Below are 20,010 nucleotides of genomic sequence, written 5' to 3' on the forward strand. Positions count from 1 at the left end.
ATGTACATATTAATTGGGGTCATTCTTTGTACAGATAATACATCTTCCAACAACCCTATGTTCAGCAGCAGTTACAAGTACTGTACGGACATTGGAATGGTTTCTTCTTGTCACTGCCGAGAGCTTTTCTGCTTCTGTTTCTGGTGAGGAGATGGGTTATAGCCATACATATTGCTTTGCTGAACTCTGTAGCAAGTTTAGCTTTAATTAGGCTGGTTACTATGGCAATACACTGACAGCATCCCAGTCTTGTGACTTAGAATGGAGGGTTATCGCTCAACACTGTAGAAGCTTCAGGAACTGCGAGAGATCAGAACCCTGATTATACCAAAGTTCTAAGATTAGATTTGCTTGTTCACGTCACCAAGAGCTATACTCCATTTTAGCAGCAAATAGTGAAGTACAACACCCATCCTGTTTCAAAAGGTCATTCTCCTGTCGCCAACACTGGAATTGGCCTGATCTGTTAATCAGGAAATAGGCATAAAGTTAGTATAGCTGCCTGATAACCTGCTGCACAAGTTGGGCAATCATTTAAATGGATAGAGTTAAAAAGCAGAGAGAGTTATGTTAAAATGCCATTAAACCTTGGCCAGACCACAATGGAGTACTGCGCACAGTTCTGGTCTCTATATGGAGGTGGCACAGTGGTTAGCACTGCTGCCTCACAGCGCCTAGCACTGCTGCCTCACAGAGCCAGGGACCCGGGTTCGATTCCCGGCTTGGGTTACTGTCTGTGTGGAGTCTGCACGTTCTCCCCGTGTCTGTGTGGGTTTCCTCCGGGTGCTCCGGTTTCCTCCCACAGTCCGAAAGACGTGCTGGTTAGGTGGATTGGCCGTGCTAAATTCTTCCTCAGTGTACCCGAACAGGCACTGGAGTGTGGCGACTAGGGGATTTTCACAGTAACTTCATTGTAGTGTTAATGTAAGCCTACTTGTGACACTAATAAATAAACTTTAAACTTGATTCCCTTACTGATGTAAAAATCTGTTTATCTCAGCCCTGACCTGAATGACCCAGCCTCTCCAGCCCTCTGCGATAAAGAAGTCTACAGATTCACTACCCTTTGAGCGAAGAAATTTCTCCCCATCTCTGTCTTAAATGGGCAACCCCTTTGAGATTATACCTTCTGGTTCTGGACTCTCCCAGGAGGGGAAACAACCTCTCAGCATCTACCCTGTCAAGTCCCCTGAGAATCCTATATGGCTCAATAAGGTCACCTCTCATTCTTCCAAACTCCAATGACTATAGGCCCAACCTACTAAACCACTCCTCATAAGAAAATCCCTCATACCCAGGATCAACCTCGTGAACCTTCTCTGGACTGCCTCCAATGCCAGTATATCTTTCATTAGATAAGGATCCAAAACTGTTCACAATATTCCAGATGTGGTCCAACTCACACTTAGTATAGTTTGAACAAGAGATCCCTATTTTAAACTCCATTCCCTTTGAAATAAAGGCCGACATTCCATTTGCCTTTCCAATTACCTGTTGACTTTGCATGCTAGGTTTTTGTGGGTTATATAAGAGGACCCCAAAATCCCCCTGTGCTGCAGCTTTCTGCAGTCTTTTCCATTTAAATAATATTCAGCTCCTTTATTCTTCCTACCAAAGTGCATAACTTCGCGGCACGGTAGCACAGTGGTTAGCACTGCTGCTTCACAGCTCCAGGGACCTGGGTTCGATTCCCGGCTTGGGTCACTGTCTGTGTGGAGTTTGCACATTCTCCTCGTGTCTGCGTGGGTTTCCTCCGGGTGCTCCAGTTTCCTCCCACAGTCCAAAGATGTGCGGGTTAGGTTGATTGGCCAAACTAAAATTGCCCCTTAGTGTCCTGAGATGTGTAGGTTAGAGGGATTAGCGGGTAAATATGTAGGGATATGGGGGAAGGGCCTGGGTGGGATTGTGGTCGGTGCAGACTCGATGGGCCAAATGGCCTCTTTCTGCACTGTAGGGTTTCTGTGATTTCACATTTTCCTACATTATATTCAATCTGCCACCTGAAAGAATTCAAATAAAGTTTCAGGCATGATCTTCCCTTTACAAAGCTATGCTGTCTCTGCTTGATTATACTGGCTGCGATTCTCCAGCCCCACGCTCTCATCGCAAATTGTGCTAGGGCCAGAGATTCATGGGGCGGGGGGGAGGGGAGGAGGGGGACACATAGCACGGTTAACTCCAGCAAGAAACTCTTTTGGAATTCTCCCAGTTCCCGCACCCGACAATCTGGTTCATGCTCAGCGAGGGCTACAACTAGACTTGAAGAGCTTCACAATCTAATTATTTTGTCATCCATATGCCCTTCCTCACAGGAACCGCTAGATAATAAAGAGAAGCGAGGAGAAATTAATAAGAACGAGGGCTCTGGGTCTGTACTCGTTGGAGTTGAGAAGGATGAGGGGGGGGTGGGGATCTTATTGAAACTTACAGGATACTGCGAGGCCTGGATAGAGTGGACGTGGAGAGGATGTTTCCACTGGTAGGAAAAACTCGAACCAGAGGGCACAACCTCAGGCTAAAGGGACGATCCTTTAAAACTGAGATGAGGAGGAATTTCTTCAGCCAGAGAAGGGTGAATCTGTGGAACTCATTGCCTCAGAGGGCTGTGCAGGCCAGGTCATTGGGTGTCTTTAAGACAGAGATAGATAGGTTCTTGATTAATAAGGGGATCGGGATTGTGGGGAAAAGTCAGGAGAATGGGGATAAGAAAAATATCAGCCATGATTGAATGGTGGAACAGATTCAATGGGCCGAGTGGCCTAATTCTGCTCCTTTGTCTTATGGTCTTATGAATGCTGACCGCATTTTACACCGTCGCCCCATTCTCACCAACTCTAACCAGGGGCACTGAGATCCATTGTAAAGGCTCAATGTAACACGGGAAGGAGCAGATGGTTCAGTACAGGCCAGAGGGCAGGGTCTCTATTTCACTGAAACAACTTTTAAATTAAACTAATTACAAAAGTCATTATTCATGTCCAGTGGAAGGGAGCACCAGTTTTCAGCAGAATTCATCAGCCAAGATATTGAGCTGTGTGGAAAAACCTACATAGATAAAGCTTCACAGCGACACTGGCAGCAACAATAACATCGTGGAGTGAGAAATGACTAAGAACTCTCAAATAATGTTTTTTTTAAAATTTCATGCATCAAAACAGAACGCACAGAGGAGAATGGATTGCCTCAAGGGTTCAGACAACATTTACAAAGCTCTGGAGATGGGCTTTTATGGTTTATGATGTCATCTGAACCCCTTCAGCAGGTTACACCCTAGCGATGGCATTCCTAACCATCTGTTATTCTCAATGAAAGAAAAACAGACTGCAGCTCTCATTAGGATAAGATTGTTCCATTTTGTTTTAATCCTTCAATTTTAAGAGATGATTTTAGTGAATGGCAGAACAGGCTTGAGGGTTCCTACTGCTATTTCTTGTGTCAGGGAGCAGTACTGCTCAACTGTTTAAGCATTCACATCCTCCTTTGCTCCCATTCGCAACTGCACAATTAGCTCTCAACTCTCTCACTTACATTTTCTTTACCGTTGTTTCTGCCAGCTTTACACTGAGTGAGTAAACCTCATGTTGGCCAATGAACTGGGGCTAACGTTGTAATAGAGTACAGGAAGGATTGGGACAGGGATTGTGGATGTCTGGTTGGGGGGTAGGGGTGGAAGGGGGCGGTGCGGGGTGGTTTCAGCTGGGGACCTGCAGCATTAGCGGATTAACGTCACAGTGTGTGTGTGGGGGGGGGGGGATCTGAAAAAAGGAAAGAGCGGTGCTATTAGAGAAGTGCTACATTGGGAAAGGAGGGAAGAGGGAACAAAATGGGGGATTGAAGATGATGATGATGACGACATAAGGAAATTCTAAGGGACATTCAAACTCGAAACATTGGCTCTATTCTCTCTCCAAAGACACTGTCAGACCTGCTGAGATTTTCCAGCATTTCTGTTTTTGTTTCAGATTCCGCAATATTTTGCTTTTATGACACAAGGCATATTGGTTTTCAGCAAGCCAATTCTGAAGTGTCCAGATTCAGCCTTAATAAGGTGACAGGGAGACTTCCTAAATCACCCTCCCAGGCAGAGGGAGGTCCACTCAGCCTGAGCAACTTCAATGACCAACTCCAGAGGGATTCCTGTATCTAACCACCCCTCTGTATTAACTCTGTGCAGAATCTGTCTTGGGTGTAGAGACTGGGCAATGACTCATTGAGAAACCCAGTGCCCACAGTGGTTAGCACTGCTACTTCAGTGTCAGGGACCCGGGTTCAATTTCGGCCTCGGGTCAATGTCTGTGTGAAGATTGCACGTTCTCTCATTGTCTGCGTGGGTTTCCTCCGAGTGCTCCGGTTTCCTCCCACAGTCCAAAGATGTGCGGGTTAGGTTGATTGGCCATGCTAAATTGATCCTAGTGTCAGGGGGATTAGCAGGGTAAATATGTGGGGTTACGGGGATAGGGCCTGGGTGGGATTGTGATCGGTGCAGACTCGATGGGCCGAATGGTCTCCTTCTGCACTGTAGGGATCCTATGAACAGTAAGAAGTCTCACAACACCAGGTTAAAGTCCAACAGGTTTATTTGGTAGCAAATACCATAAGCTTTCGGAGCACTGCCCCTTCGTCAGATGGATCCTATGAATACAGTGAACTCATGCTAGAAGCAGCAGGTAAAATAACAAATAGTCTATTCACTGACCTATATACCTTGCCTCTTTACAGCACTCCTAAACTAGCCTTCAGGACTCAAAAGCTCTCAGTGAGGTCAAGTTTGACCATTCCACTCCAAACGAAACAGGATGAAAGGAAGCACAGATAACCTGATATGTGGACATATCAACAGCACTTTCCTGTCATGCTGCAGCACCTAACGGGAAAGCCAACTCCTGAGAAAATATTTTCTACCAATGCATTAAACGCAGTGAACTCTGGAGTGACTGAATAGTTATTTCTGGAGGCAAAACTGGTATCTGCGTAGCAACAGTCATAGATCCAGCCTGCCAAGAGCCAGCGTGATCAGTAACACCTGGGTGCGGCTTGATCTGTGACTTGTTTGAACAAGGCACTTTGAAAAACATCGGCCTCTCTCCCTGCAGACTGAACACTTTGCTTCAGTCAGTTTGCCAAAAAAAAACCCTCATTCTCCCCAGAGGAACATTCTGTGCCATGGTAACATCAGTCGGATTGGTGTAAATTGCTAATCGGTCTGATAACTGGAAGAAAACCTACCTATTACATTCATACTAAAGAGAGATCCAATTTCAGTTTTTTGATCTCATCCTCTGTAAGAGATGCCGACTGAGCAATTGTAGCATGCGAATGAGACACAAGCTCTGATCTTTTATCAGCTGGGTCACCTACAGAACGATCCCCTGTGCAAGTCAGGCAAAGTAACCTCTATTTCCTTCACCAGAGCCTGTAACACGGAGGGGATACAAATGCAATTCGATTTTTCTAAATCATTCTTTTTGTTCCATAGATTCAGGATCTGTACATACTGACTGACCAGCATTCGTTCCTGCCGTGAATAGTGAAACCAAAGACACTCCAAAAGGTTTGTAACCTCTGTGGGGAGGACACGCGGCCATGTTAGCAGGAATGTCTGGGCCACAAGCCAGATTCACCTGCTTTGTAAACAAACCAATCAGTTGGAGCCTCCAGCTATGCAGAGGAAATGTAAAAAAAAAGGTTTCCTAGTAAAGACTGAAGTTGAGATCACTTTGGGCTGAAACTTCTGTCCCCATCCTGCTTCGTGCTCATCAAAAATCCTAACAAGTTCATAGAATCCCTGCAGTGTAGGAGGCCATTCAGCCCATCAAGCCTGCACCGACAACAATCCCGCCCAGGCCCTATCCCCGTAACCCCAAGTATTTACCCTGCTAATCCCCCTGACACTAAGGGGCAATTTAGCATGGCCAATCAACCTAACCTGCACATCTTTGGAGTGTACAAGAATTCCTCGTAGCAAATACCAGAGCAGCCAGGCCAGTTCCTTCTGCATCTCAGGGAGAACGTGCAAAGGTTCTATGCCTAGGAGTAAAAAAACTTGTCTCCAAAATGAGGATTGGATAAACTGCCTCATTTTGGAGACAAGTTTTTTTTCCTAGGATAGAATTTGCACGTTCTCCCTGTGTCTGCGTGGATTTCCTCCGGGTGCTCCGGTTTCCTCCCACAGTCCAAAAGACATGCTGGTTAGATGGATTGCCCAAGCTAAATTGCCCCCTAGTATCCCAGAATGCAGAGGTTAGAGGGATTAGTAGTATAAATTTGATAAGGTGCCCCATAAAGCGTTTGATAAGGTGCCCCATAAAAGGCTGCTGAAGAAGATTAGGGCACACGGAGTTGGGGGTAGTGTGTTAAAGTGGATTGGGGACTGGCTATCCGACAGGAAGCAAAGAGTTGGAATAAATGGGTGTTTTTCCGGTTGGAGGAAGGTAACTAGTGGCGTGCCGCAGGGGTCGGTACTCGGGCCGTAACTATTTACCATTTATATAGATGATCTGGAGGAGGGGACGGAGTGTAGGGTAACGAAGTTTGCAGACGACACAAAGATAAGTGGAAAAGTGAGGAGGACGGAGAAGATCTGCAGAGAGATTTGGACAGGCTGAGTGAGTGGGCGAGGATATGGCAAATGGAGTATAACGTTGATAAATGCGAGGTTATACACTTTGGAGGAAATAATAACAAATGGGATTACTATCTCAATGGAAACAAATTAAAACATGCTACCGTGCAAAGGGACCTGGGGGTCCTTGTGCATGAGACGCAAAAGCCCAGTCTGCAGGTACAACAGGTGATCAAGAAGGCAAATGGGATGTTGGCCTATATCGCGAGGGGGATAGAATATAAAAGCAGGGATGTCTTGATGCACCTGTACAGGGCATTGGTGAGGCCGCAACTGGAATACTGTGTGCAGTATTGGTCCCCTTATATGAGGAAGGATATATTGGCATTGGAGGGAGTGCAGAGAAGGTTCACCAGGTTGATACCGGAGATGAGGGGTTTGGATTATGAGGAGAGGCTGAGGAGATTGGGTTTGTACTCGTTGGAGTTTAGAAGGATGAGGGGGGATCTTATGGAGACTTATGAGATAATGCGGGGGCTGGATAGGGTGGAGGCGGAGAGATTCTTTCCACTTAGTAAGGAAGTTAAAACTAGAGGACACAGCCTCAAAATAAAGGGGGGTCGGTTTAAGACAGAGTTGAGGAGGAACTTCTTCTCCCAGAGGGTGGTGAATCTCTGGAATTCTCTGCCCACTGAGGTGGTGGAGGCTACCTCGCTGAATATGTTTAAAGCGCGGATGGATGGATTCCTGATCGGTAAGGGAATTAAGGGTTATGGGGATCCGGCGGGTAAGTGGTACTGATCCACGTCAGATCAGCCATGATCTTATTGAATGGCGGGGCAGGCTCGAGGGGCTAGATGGCCTACTCCTGCTCCTATTTCTTATGTTCTTATAAATATGTGGGGTTAGGGGATAGGGTCTAGGTGGGATTGTTGTCGGTGCAGACTTGATGGGCCGAATGGTCTCCTTCTGCACTGTAGGGATTCTATGATATGAACATTGATGGTAAGGCCAGCATCTATTGCCTGTCCTTAATTGCGCTCAAGAAGGTGGTGGTGAGCTGCCTTCTTGAACTGCTGCAGCCCATCTGGTGTAGGTGCACCCACAGTGCTGTTAGGGAGGGAGTTCCAGGATTTTGACCCAACAACAGTGAAGGAATGGCAATAATTCCAAGTCAGGATGGATTGGGTCTTGGAGGAGAACTTGCAGGTGGTGGCTAATTTATTTCAGCTAGGTAACTAGGTAGAGTTCTTTCTTCTGTTCATGATCCAGGTACTCTTGCTGGAAGTAGTACTATACATTGGTACGCAGTAAGGATAGAGCAGGCAGCCAAAGCTGCATTTCTTGCCCTGCTAAGATTGCCCAATCGGAATGGCATACTGGGCCGTATCAAGGCCATTAAGAGTCAACCAAATTGTAGGCTGGAGACACGTTTAGACCAGATTCAGTAGTGGCAGCTTCCCATTCCCAGGAACCAATTGAGTATTTTACACTAATCCAGTAGCTTTCATGGTCAGTGATCAGAGTCCTCAGCAGGATTTTCACTCATGTCCTTTGGATTGCTAGTACGATAAATCCCTTTAAACACTGAGGAAGTTCACACAAGGTACTGGAGGGTGACAGGTAGCCAGGGAAGACAACACTAGGGAAGAAAAGATGGGTGAGAAAAGAGATGTGGGGTGGGGGGGCGGGGGGGTGGTGGTGGGAGCGGGGGTAAACGGTAACAAGATGACAACAACAACTAGCAAGTAAATAACTTGGAAGTACTTTTAAGTTAGTAATGTGAATAAACATGTTTTGAACACCTAAGACTAATGGATCTAACTGGAAAGATAATAAAGAATATATAGATGTGACTCCAGTATCATGAAAGAAATTGGTGAGGTAAGCTAAGTTATGGGTCACTATGACCTGATATAATCTAAGGGTTCATAATAGTTAATATTTACCAAATAGTCACATTGAATACTAAACAGGTTGAATCACAGAATCCCTACAGTGCAGAAAGAGGCCATTCGGCCCATCGAGTCTGCACTGACCATAATCCCACCCAGATCCATAATCCCACCCATAACCCCATGCATTTACCCTAGCTAGTCTCCCTGACACTAGGGTCAATTTAACCTGGCCAATCCACTTAACCCGCACATCTTTGGACTGTGGGAGGAAACCAGAGCACCCGAAGGAAACCCACGCAGACACGGGGAGAATGTCTGTGTGGAGTTTGCACAGTCACCCAAGCCGGGAATCGAACCCGGGTTCCTGGCACTGTGAGGCAGCAGTGCTAATCACTGTGCCACCATGCCACCCCAAGTAACTAGTGGACATATTCCAATTTTAGAAAAATAAACTAGAAGGATATGAGCTTAAAGCTGAGAAAGTTAAGCAATGAGAATTGAATAAAGTGCCTAAGTAACAGTGAACCGCCAGACTGCAGAACAGTTTTATCTGAACAACTATATAGTCTACCACCTTAATCCATTACCTCATCTGAAGACTATCTCCTGTCTAACCAAAGATGGACCGGCGCCATCTACAGATTGAAATGGTGTTTATTTAGATACTTACTCATTCCTGGAGCGGCCATGGTAACTCTAGAAACCACCACTTGTGTGATACCCATTACAGCAGCAATCTAAAACACAAACACGCATTAGAAAGGGAAAAAGAAAATCATATGACAGGATTTTCACCTAGCTCGTAATCTCTACAAGGATCATACGCAAACACATGCATAAAGCTTATTCCGTGACGGACAAACATGTTACATTTTTAACTCTTGACAAATAATGGGTGCCTTAAGACACCGGTGAAATCTGATCTGAACCTCCATCTCCGCACTTTAGTATTTGTTTGCTCTTAATGGAAGGAAGCAGTATATACACAGCCAGACTTTGGATGAATGTTAACAAAATGGAACACTGATTCTGTTGTACACTCAGTAATGTTAAAAAGGATCAAGTCTTCTATATGTGCTTTAACCATAACACGGTTCTGTTAACAGAAGCTCGGTTGTGTCCAGCATCAAAGTGAGCTGCAAAGATTAGAAAGGATTCCGGTTTGATCCCTGGTTTGTACCAAGTTTGTTAAGCTTAAGCAAGTTAAAATATTAGCACAAGAACTAACCTCAGTTTCCCCGGCTCACTCTCCACCCTCTCCCACACTGGGTTTGAGACGGAGGAAAGCAGAATCAGCCTGAACTCTATTTTCCACCTTCTCACCAAGTGCAACATCTGTATTCAAGATGTGGAGGCGGCGAAGAGATGGGCAAGTGGGCATCCTGCTCTCTCATACAAATACTACGCTTAAAAGAAAAAACTCCACTCAATGGCTGCCTTCTTCTCCTGAAGATGCAGGTTGAAGCTGGGCTAGGCTTCTGATTCTATGAGACAACCGCTACCCAGGTGGCCATTCTTCATACTCCAGTTGGTAAACCATGGGCACATCACAGTGTGACCCACCTCATGCTGCTCAGTGGTCAGGAGTGGAATACCATGCTGATCTTTCTTCTCCAGCATGTCAATAGGTGCCCTGCACCACTATCGCAACCCAACTGCCATCCATTGTTGTGATCATCTAACTCATCACAGAAGTGTAAAATGATTCATTTTGATAGGAAGAACAAGGAGATCTAACATAAAATAAAGGATACAATTCCAAAGGGAGCAAGGGACTTTGGGTGTATGTATACAAATCATTGCAGGCGGCAGGGCAAGTTGAAAAAGTGGTTAATATAGCAGAGCTTTACAGAAACATAGAAAATAGACGCAGGAGGAGGCCATTCAACCCTTCGAGTCTGCTTCGCCATTCATTATGATCATGGCTGATCATCCAACTCAATAGCCTGATCCCTCCTTCTCCCATATCCTTTGATCAGTTGTGTTTACCGTGCTGCGATTAAAGCACATATAGTAGACTTTATTCTTTTTAACATTAGAATCATAGAATCCTACAGTGCAGAAGGAGGCCATTTGGCCTATCGAGTCTGCACCGACCACAATCCAACCCAGGCACTATCCCTATAACTCTATGCATTTATCCTACCTAGTCCCCCTGACACTAAGGAACAATTTAGCATAGCCAATCAACCTAACCCGCACATCTTTGGACTGTGGGAGGAAACCCACGCAAACACAAAGAGAATATGCAAACTCCACACGGACAGTGACCCAAGCCGAGAATCAAACCCGGGTCCCTGGTGCAGTGAAACAGCAGTGCTAACCACCGAGCCGCCATTACCGAGTGTATAACACAATCCAGAATCAGCGTTCCATAGATCAGTCTGTGTGGAGTTTGCACATTCTCCCAGTGTCTGCGTGGATTTCGTCCGGGTGCTCTGGTTTACTCCCACACTCCAAAGATGTGTGGGTTAAGTTGATTGGCCATACTAAATTGCCCCTTAGTGTCAGAGGGATTAGCCAGGTAAATATGTGGGGCTACGGGGATAGGGCTTGGGTGGGATTGTGGTCGGTGCAGACTCAATGGGCTGAATGCCACCCTTCTGCACTGTAGGGATTCTATGGTCCCCTTTGCCTCAAGTGCTATATCTAACTGCTTTTTGAAAACATTCAATGTTTTGGCCTCAACTACTTTCTGTGGTAGCGACATCCCACAGGGTGACCACTCTCTGGGTGAAGAAATTTCTCCTCATCTCTGTCCTAAACAGTCTACCCTGTATCCTCAGACTGTGACCCCTGATTCTGGACACCCCAACCATCCAGAACATCCTTCTTGCATTTCCCCTGTCTAGTCCTGTTAGAATTTTATAGGTTTCTATGAGACCCCCCTCATTCTTCTGAACTCCAGCGAATACAATCCTAACCGACTCAATCGTTCCTCATGCGTCAGTCCCATCATCCCAGGAATCAGTCTGGTAAACCTTCGCTGCACTCCCGCTCGACCAAGAATATCCTTCCTCAGTAAAGGAGACCAAAACTGCACACAATATTCCAAGTGTAGCCTAACTAAGGCCCTGTACAATTGCAGCAAGATTCCTCTACTTGAATCCTCTCTCTATGAAGGCCTACATAACATTTGCCTTTTTGCTGCCTCTTGCACCTGTGTACTTACCTTCAGGAAAGGGAAGCAAAGACAGAGCACAAAAGCAAGGATATTATCATGAATCTTTAGAAAACACTGATTCAGCCTCAACTGGAGTATTGCGTACAAACTGGATACCACACCCGAGGAAGGATGTGAAGGCTTTAGAGAAAGTGCACAAAAGATTCATGAGATTGGTTCCAGGGAGGAGGACCTTCAGTTAGGTGGATAGATTGGAGGAGATGGGGCTGCTCTTGGCAAAGAGAAGGTTAAGAAGAGAGACGATGGAAGGTTCAAGATCATAAGGGGTCTGGACAGAATAGTTAGGGAGAAATTGTTTGCATTAGTGGAAGGAGCGAGACCCAGAGGACACTGAGCTAATGTGATTGGCTAAGGCAGCAAAGGCGACATGAGGAAAAAACCTTTTTCATGCAGTGTGTGGTTAGGATTTAGAATACGGGGCAGCACAGTGGCACAGTGGTTAGCATTGCTGCCTCACAGCGCCAGGGACCCGGATTCAATTCCCGGCTTGGGTCACTGTCTGTGTGGGGTTTGCACATTCTCCCCGGGTCTGCATGGGTTTCCTCCGGGTGCTCCAGTTTCTTCCCACATTCCAAAGATGTGCAGGTTAAGTTGGTTGACCATGCTTAAATTGCCCCTTAGTGTCCCAAGATGTGTAGGTTAGGGGGAATTAACAGGGTAAATATGTGGGGTTACAGGGATAGGGGCTGGGTGGGATTGTTGTCGATGCAGGCTCGATGGGCTGAATGGTCTTTTTCTGCACTGTAGGGGTATCTACAATTCTATGAATACACTGCCTAAGAGAGTGTTATGGAGGCCAATTCAATTGAGGTCTTCAAAGAGAATTGGATAACTATCTGAAGAGAAATATTTTGCAGAACTGCAGAGAAATTACAGAGAAACGGGACTAAGTGAATTGCTCTTGCAGAGTGCCAGCACGGACATGATGGGCTGAATGGCATCCTTGTGTGCACCAATCTAGGATTTTGCCCTACGCTTCTATTCGATGATTTTGTTCTTGTGGACCATGCAAAGTTCCGTTGACGTTGCAGGGTCTTGGGGTGAGTATGGCTAAGGCGAAAAAGACTAAGGCAAAAAAAGTTACAATAACGATGGAATCTTCCCAAGGCCCCATTAGCAGTCAAAGCAGCCAAAAAGAGCCATCAAGCGTGAACGTATAACTGGCAAAGTGTAGGTTAAACCCGGAATGGCTTTTGCGTTTTGCCAACCATGTTCAAATGAACAGTTACTTATTGCAATAGTAAACCAATATCAAGTCATATTAAACTGTCGCTAAAACTGCACTATAAACAGAAAATGCTGGAAATACACAGCAGCTCAGGTAGCATTTTGTCCTTTACCACTTCCTCAGTTCAATGGAATCCCAGTATCCCAGTGAATCTGGGAATTTATATTTATTATCAGATTTTTCTGAAAGGGAATCTGCTCCCAGCCTTCACTTATCGGAGGATAATCAGCTGCACCTTCTAGTGGCTGTTCCAAATAATAACAGGTTTGTTTTTTACTGACATGACTGTCCACCCACATATTGGACAGAATCTATTGCCCTCCCCCATGCCATGTTTGGTGGTATGGGGCATTTAATCAGAAGGAAGGGTGGTAGGTGGGTACCCCTCTACCTCCCCACCCCCACCCCATTTAAAATGCTGGAGGATACGCCTTCTTACCCTCCAACCAACTGAGGCCCTTAAGTGGGGAATTAATGCCCACTTAAGGGGTCTCATCCCGCAAACCCGTTTGGGATTGCTTGTGGGCTCCTGGGATGGGATCCCTGTTTAAAGGCATTCTGTGCCTGATTGAGGAATTGACATTGGGGAGGGGCAGGCCTGCTGAGAGTTGGCCTTTGCTGCTTGACCACCGTGATCCCCCTCCCGTCACCATTCATCTCTGACCTGGGATCGAGTGACGATACTAAGCCTCAGGTGGGTGTTGTACCAGCAGCAGCCACAGCCTCCCTGGTGGCGCTACTGATCAATAGAGCAGTTGACCTCTGATTGGCTGATGACCCTGGATGGGCAGAACTTCTTGATTGGTACTTAATGCAACAGTCTTCCCCAAAAGGTAGTGATGTGGGGCTCCCGCTGGCTCTCCATCTAGCAAGCCATTGCTTCTTTCTTTGTACCCTAGGGAGGGGTGGAGTCGGTTGCAAATAAGCAAGATCTCTTTATGTTTTGGGGCCTCTGGTTGGATTAGTTAGTTGAGGTATTGCAGAATATTGCTGTGCTTCTTTAGACTTTGCGGTTCTCTTTTGCCAAGCTAATTCCCCAAGGCAAGGGCATAACATACTTCATTGCTTGCTTTGACACATTGAAGCAACGAATTTCAGAGTAAATCAAAGATCTGAACAGTGTTGAATTATTCCCAAGGTGGCTGACTCTAAAACCAAGACATTTCTATGTCCAGGACTCAGATGTAATGACCTGTAGAAGTATTAAGCAGTAGATCTTGAATTTCTGTGATAGTGTGGATCATGCACTAGTGAGTCGGCAGCCCGTTACACATCTCATCCAATTTTTATTTCTATTGAAATCAATCAGGAGGGTGTAGAACAGGCCGCTTATTCAATATCATCCGTTTCACACAAAGTCAAAATCTACCCTTAATCCTTTATTCTCTCCAAAGTCAGAATTCTCCACTGAAGCCTCCTGCTGGGATTCAGTTTCACAAGTGGTCACGGTTCCATTGCCCATCTCCCTCTGCAAATCTAGCTAATTGTGGCTGCAGGTTATTTGATCTTAGGGAGCAGCACAGTTGAGTGTGACCCCCATGTACTATGGGCTAATTGGGCAGCACAGTGGTTAGCACTGCTGCCTCACAGCGCCAGGGACCCAGATTCGATTCCCTGCTTGGGTCACTGTCTGTGCAGAGTCTGCACGTTCTCCCCATGTCTGTGGGTTTCCTCCGGGTGCTCCAGTTTCCTCCCACAGTCCATAAGACTTGCTGGTTAGGTGCATTAGCCATGATAAATTCTCCCTCAGTGTACCTGGACAGATGCCAGAGTGTAGCAACTGGGGGATTTTCACAGTAACTTAATTGCAGTGTTAATGCAAGCCTACTTGTGACACTAATAAATAAACTTTAAAAAAACTACTAGCTCAGTACAGACGACAGCTCAAACCTATGGTCCATATCACAGTGCCATTGTCCACCAGGTCATTGGAAAGCCTTACAAAAGGTTAATTCCATCACTGCGTTAATTTAGCTGAGAAATGTATTCAGTGTTTGGCGAAGAAAGGGTTATTAAAGATGGAGCATTTCATGCTTGAGAGCCTGTAAGCCACGAAGGTCAAAACTGATGGGCGGTGTTACTTGGAATGTTTTCTGGTAGTTGGTAGTACCTGTGTCTCCAAGCAGGAGGTTTGTGGGTTCATGTCACATTCCAACAATTGAACGCAACATCTAGGTTGACTCGCCCAACACAATGCTACATTTCAATAAAACTATTCAGGTGGATTTTAAAAATTCCGTGGTACTATTTAACAGAAAGGGAGGTGCCTGGCCGCAACATTCCTCTTGTCAACCCACAGTGAAACCAGAGTAACAACTCGTTAATTTCATTTTCATTGACCTTGCTGTGTGCAAAATGGCTCCTGAGTTTGCATATGAAATAAGCCACTGCAACTCCTTATACGTAATAAACTTCAAGTCACAATGAGATGCTACAGAAATGCAAGTCTCACATTAGGGATTGGCAATAAATGCTGGCCAGCCAGTGATGCCCATGTCCCACGAATAAATTATGCTCTGGTATAACTTAAATAATGTTAATTTTAATAAGCATGGCACAATATTCAAATAACATTTCTAACATCCCTCCCACCAAATTAATTGATATGTCAGACCCCAGTAAAAGATTCTGTTCATTTTAGTTCCTTTTATGAAAGTGTACACTTACCCTGGATTTTCCCAGGTTATTCTCATTTTCATTTGTCACAGTGATTCCACTTAATATTTCTCTAAAATAGAAAGGTAGAATTATTCTAAAGGATGGAAATAGCAGCTGCTGTGGCAAGTGTTTTTGTGGGTGTTAAGTGTTTTTGTACCAGTCCTACTCTGACCTCTGCTGGTTGGCAAAGCAGTAAATAATCTTCCCACTGGCTGCAAACTGATACTGTTATTCAAACAGTGACTCTCAGCTTTCCATTGCTTCTTCCCCGAGGGCATTGGCCCATGTCACAGAGCGGTCTGACGAGTGCTATTCCTTGTGCAAGGAGTCATGCTTTATGTAAAGGATGGGGTGTTCAGTGTCAGCAGACTGTCTCACTGTGGATAGCTGAGCTGATATCTGCACACACACATACCTGTCTAGAAGGGATCAGACATTTGGTAACAATCATAGTAGCCAAAATAGAATTTAGACCCCAGCTGATCCTCTGGCCTCCCTTCATCCCACCATTAATGGCGGTGCCTTCAGCAACCTAGATCCCACACTCTGGACTTCCTGTCTAAAATGCTTTTGCATGTCAGCCTATAAAGCCCTCCTTGATACCAACTCATTCTTTATGCCACTGTTAAGAAGCATGGGTGTTTTTTCTATATTACTCACTGTATAAATGAATTTTTTAATAATCTCAATTCCTTCCATGCTCCCCCCCCGCCATATTTTCTGTCCCCGCTATTAAATTATTTGCCCCCTTCCCTCACAAGCGTTCTGCCCTCTGCTAAAAGTGTTGACTTCTTGTCAATTATACTCTGGTATCATTGTCCAAGTGAATATTGATCAGTTCAACCACGTGAGGCATTGGACCAGAGTCCAATGGTTTTTGTCCATCACAGAAGAGATATCTTCTCTTCAGCAAACATCCTAATGCAAGGATGGTAGGAACAGAACTTTCTCTTTCCTCGTCAAGGACTGTTAAGGCTGATTGTACTGTTCCTATCAGCCCAGTTGAGATCAGAACAGACCAGGACCTGAACTTGGATCTTTCCTTGCTTTGTGCCACTTAACAACTCACTAGATAAACTTGTTAAGCTATTGGGAGAGCATATTCCGCACAGATATCTGGAATGGATGTGCAATTCTATAATCTCACCTCTACCCTCCAATCTCCTTCATTACAACTTGCCACGTCATTGGTTTTACATTGGTCAATGATCATTTAAATTTTCCTCCCTCATTCCTCTGAAGGTCCAAAGGTCAGACCACACATTCTTCTTCCTCCCTCAATGCTTCACATAGAATCCCTACAGTGCAGAAGGAAGCCGTTCGGCCCATCGAGACTGCACCGACAACAATTCTATCCAGGCCCTATTCCCATCATGTCACGTATTTACCCTTCTAATCCCCCTGATGCTAAAGGGATAATTTAACTTGGCCAATCCACCTAACCCGCACATCTTTGGACTGTGGGAGGAAACCATAGCACCCGGAGGAAACCCATGCAGACATGGGGAGAACGCGCAAACTCCACACAGTCGCCCGAGGCTAGAATTGAACCCGGGTCCCTGGCGCTGTGAGGTAACAGTGCTAACCACTGTGCCACCGTGCCGCCCCAGGTTGAATTTTTTTAAGACTAAAGTTGGAGCATCTATTATTCTGCTCCATTCCTTCCCAGAAGCGTAAGAACTATAAGCTTCCCCAGTATTTCAATCCTCGAACAATCCATGGCTTTCAAAATTCAAGGTCCACATTACCAAACCATTTGCCCAAATTTTGCAGTCAGTAGTAACAACAGTAAAATTGCCAGTGTTTGCAGTCAGAATTCCTCCGAAACTGACCACAGTTTCTTGGGTCCATACATACGCGATTAATCATAGAAATCCAAAGTTGCTAATTCTATGCTACCCATAGAGGTCCTCGCAACAACAGTCAATTAGAAATCACTGAACTGATGTGAATTTCCACTCTTATGTTCTTAAGTCTCAATGCAAAACCACTTGAAAAACTTACACCTTGTTGCAAGAAGGGGTAACTGGGTTTTCAAATGGTATACTAAGCTCATACCTGCTGCTAAAGGGGCCCTGAAAGAATACTTTTACTTTCCTGAATATCTCTATTGCCATAAGAAATTCCACATAACTTTTAAATAACAATAATGTTTCTCTTTTTAAAGTTTACTTATGATATTCTAGCTTCTACCGTAACCCCATGTGTATGTCCAAGACATTTATTTTGCTATCTGTAAAATTTTAAAATGAAAAGCAAAGGGATTCAGTGGTCTTCACTTCCTGTTTTGCTGCCTATGAGAAGACCACAATGTGATTGGCTGCTGACCCTGCTTGATTGCACCACAGCTGCCGGACACCTGGAGATCTCCTTATTTTTTTGCACCAGATTCAGACTGGCGTTGGGAAAGGGGAAGTCGTATGAGGAACGGTTGAGGACTCTGGGTCTGTACTCGTTGGAGTTGAGAAGGATGAGGGGGGATCTTATTGAAACTTACAGGATACTGCGAGGCCTGGATAGAGTGGACGTGGAGAGGATGTTTCCACTAGTAGGAAAAACTAGAACCAGAGGGCACAACCTCAGGCTAAAGGGACGATCCTTTAAAACAGAGATGAGGAGGAATTTCTTCAGCCAGAGAGTGGTGAATCTGTGGAACTCTTTGCCGCAGTAGGCTGTGGAAGCCGGGTCATTGAGTGTCTTTAAGACAAAGATAGATAAGTTCTTGATTAATAAGGGGATCAGGGGTTATGGGGAAAAGGCAGGAGAATGGGGATGAGAAAAATATCAGCCATGATTGAATGGCAGAGCAGACTCGATGGGCCGAGTGGCCTAATTCTGCTCCTATGTCTTATGGTCTAAGTTCGCACCATAAGGATCACTAGATCCAAAATTCAGCCTCTTAATTCTTGATTTATCATTACACCAATGAGGCTGCTCCAACAACCTTCTCACAAATACTTTCTAAAATTTACCATTTATTGACATTGAAACATTAGACTGGATATAAAAGATTGAGCTTACTGTTGTCTCATCATTGGAATGTTCACACAGTTAGCAGCTGCCACGGCAACGAAAGGGACCCAGCGGGCCAGTAAAGGTGGAGCTTTCTGGGGAAATAAAATTGAAATGAAACACGTGCACAAACCTCTGCAGTTAGCTGTCTCCCAAGGCATTCAGCTCATTTTTCCTAGTTCTGAGGAAATGTCAATGATCTGAAACGTTGGGCAAGATTATCCCAGGAGGCAGCCCAGTATTGGCCGCTGTCAACGGGGTTTCTTGTTGTTTGAACCTTCCAGCGCTGGGGAACCCACAGTGGGGGCTTACCATCGGTGGGACCGGAAGATCCCGCTAGCAGGGAAATGGCTGGAAAATCATAGAATCCCTACAGTGTAGGAGGAGGCCATTTGGCCCATCAGGTCTGCACCAACTCTCCGACAGAGCATCCCATCCAGGCCCTATCCCCGTAACCTCACATATTCTCTCCTCTAATCCCCCATGCTATACACCTTGGGGCACATGGGGGCAATTTGGCATGGCCAATCCACCTAACCTGCACATCTTTGAACTGTGGGAGGAAACCGGAGCACCCGGAGGAAACCCATGCAAACTCCACACAGAGAATGACTCAAGGCAGAATCGAACCTGGGCCCCTGATGCTGTAAGGCAGCAGTGCTAACCACTGTGCCACCACGCCCGCCCCCCCCCCCCTCCATAAAATCCCACCCGTTAACTTTGTTTCCCTCTCCACAGATGCTCTCTGATTGGGATTGCAGATTGCTTCCACACAATATCACTTGTATTGCTATTACCCACTACCTCTCATTCAACCAATTATCTACCCACCTCCAGGTTTAACACACTGCCTTAAAAGCTTGCATGGAAGCCTTTCACAAAGGTTTGCTGGTAGTCTAACTAGAAGTTTCCAATATCCACTTATCAAAATAACCAAGGAAAATGATGAGATGGGATCTGTCTCTTTTGAAATTGTTATTTACCAAGTTATTTTCTATAGATATGTCTATTATTTTGACAATTACTGATGCAACAATTGTTATTTGGCTTTGTTTTATTAGCTTGCTAGTTACCAATGGCATTAATTTCAGTTATGGAACTTCCTACGATTGTTGGTGTGTTGCCATAGGTCTTCCCCTGCTAAACAATTCCCACACATCATCATTTAATACATTAATTATCTATAGTATATCTTCAATTTCAAACCTGCTCACACATTCCTTATGAGCCACAGAATAATACAGTACACAAGGAGGCCATCTGGCCCATCGTATCTGCTCTTTGGTGGAGTTATCCAATTAATTTCACTCCCTGCTTTTTCCCCCCACAGCCCTTTAATTAACGTCCTCGCAAGTATTTATCCAATTAGCTTCCAAATTTTACTACTGAATCTGCTTCCACCACCTTTTTAGGCAAGGCATTCCAGATCACAACTCGCTGTGCAAATAAAGTATTTCATCACTCTTGG

At 45.2% G+C, this 20,010-nt stretch overlaps 1 protein-coding gene across 1 annotated transcript in view; it reads right to left on the reverse strand.

Annotated features, from left to right (window-relative positions):
- The window catches only part of sfxn2 (sideroflexin 2), a 96,153-nt gene that overhangs the window by 25,163 nt on the left and 50,980 nt on the right, over positions 1-20,010 (reverse strand). The window contains exons 6-8 of the mRNA XM_078223163.1: positions 18,552-18,637; positions 15,540-15,600; positions 9,131-9,197 (exon numbers count right to left, since the gene is read on the reverse strand). Coding sequence (XP_078079289.1) covers positions 9,131-9,197; positions 15,540-15,600; positions 18,552-18,637 — 214 coding nt within the window. The remainder of the gene's footprint in view (positions 1-9,130; positions 9,198-15,539; positions 15,601-18,551; positions 18,638-20,010) is intronic.

The sequence above is a fragment of the Mustelus asterias genome, chromosome 11 (assembly GCF_964213995.1).
Source record: "Mustelus asterias chromosome 11, sMusAst1.hap1.1, whole genome shotgun sequence".
NCBI classification, from domain to species: Eukaryota; Metazoa; Chordata; class Chondrichthyes; order Carcharhiniformes; family Triakidae; genus Mustelus; species Mustelus asterias.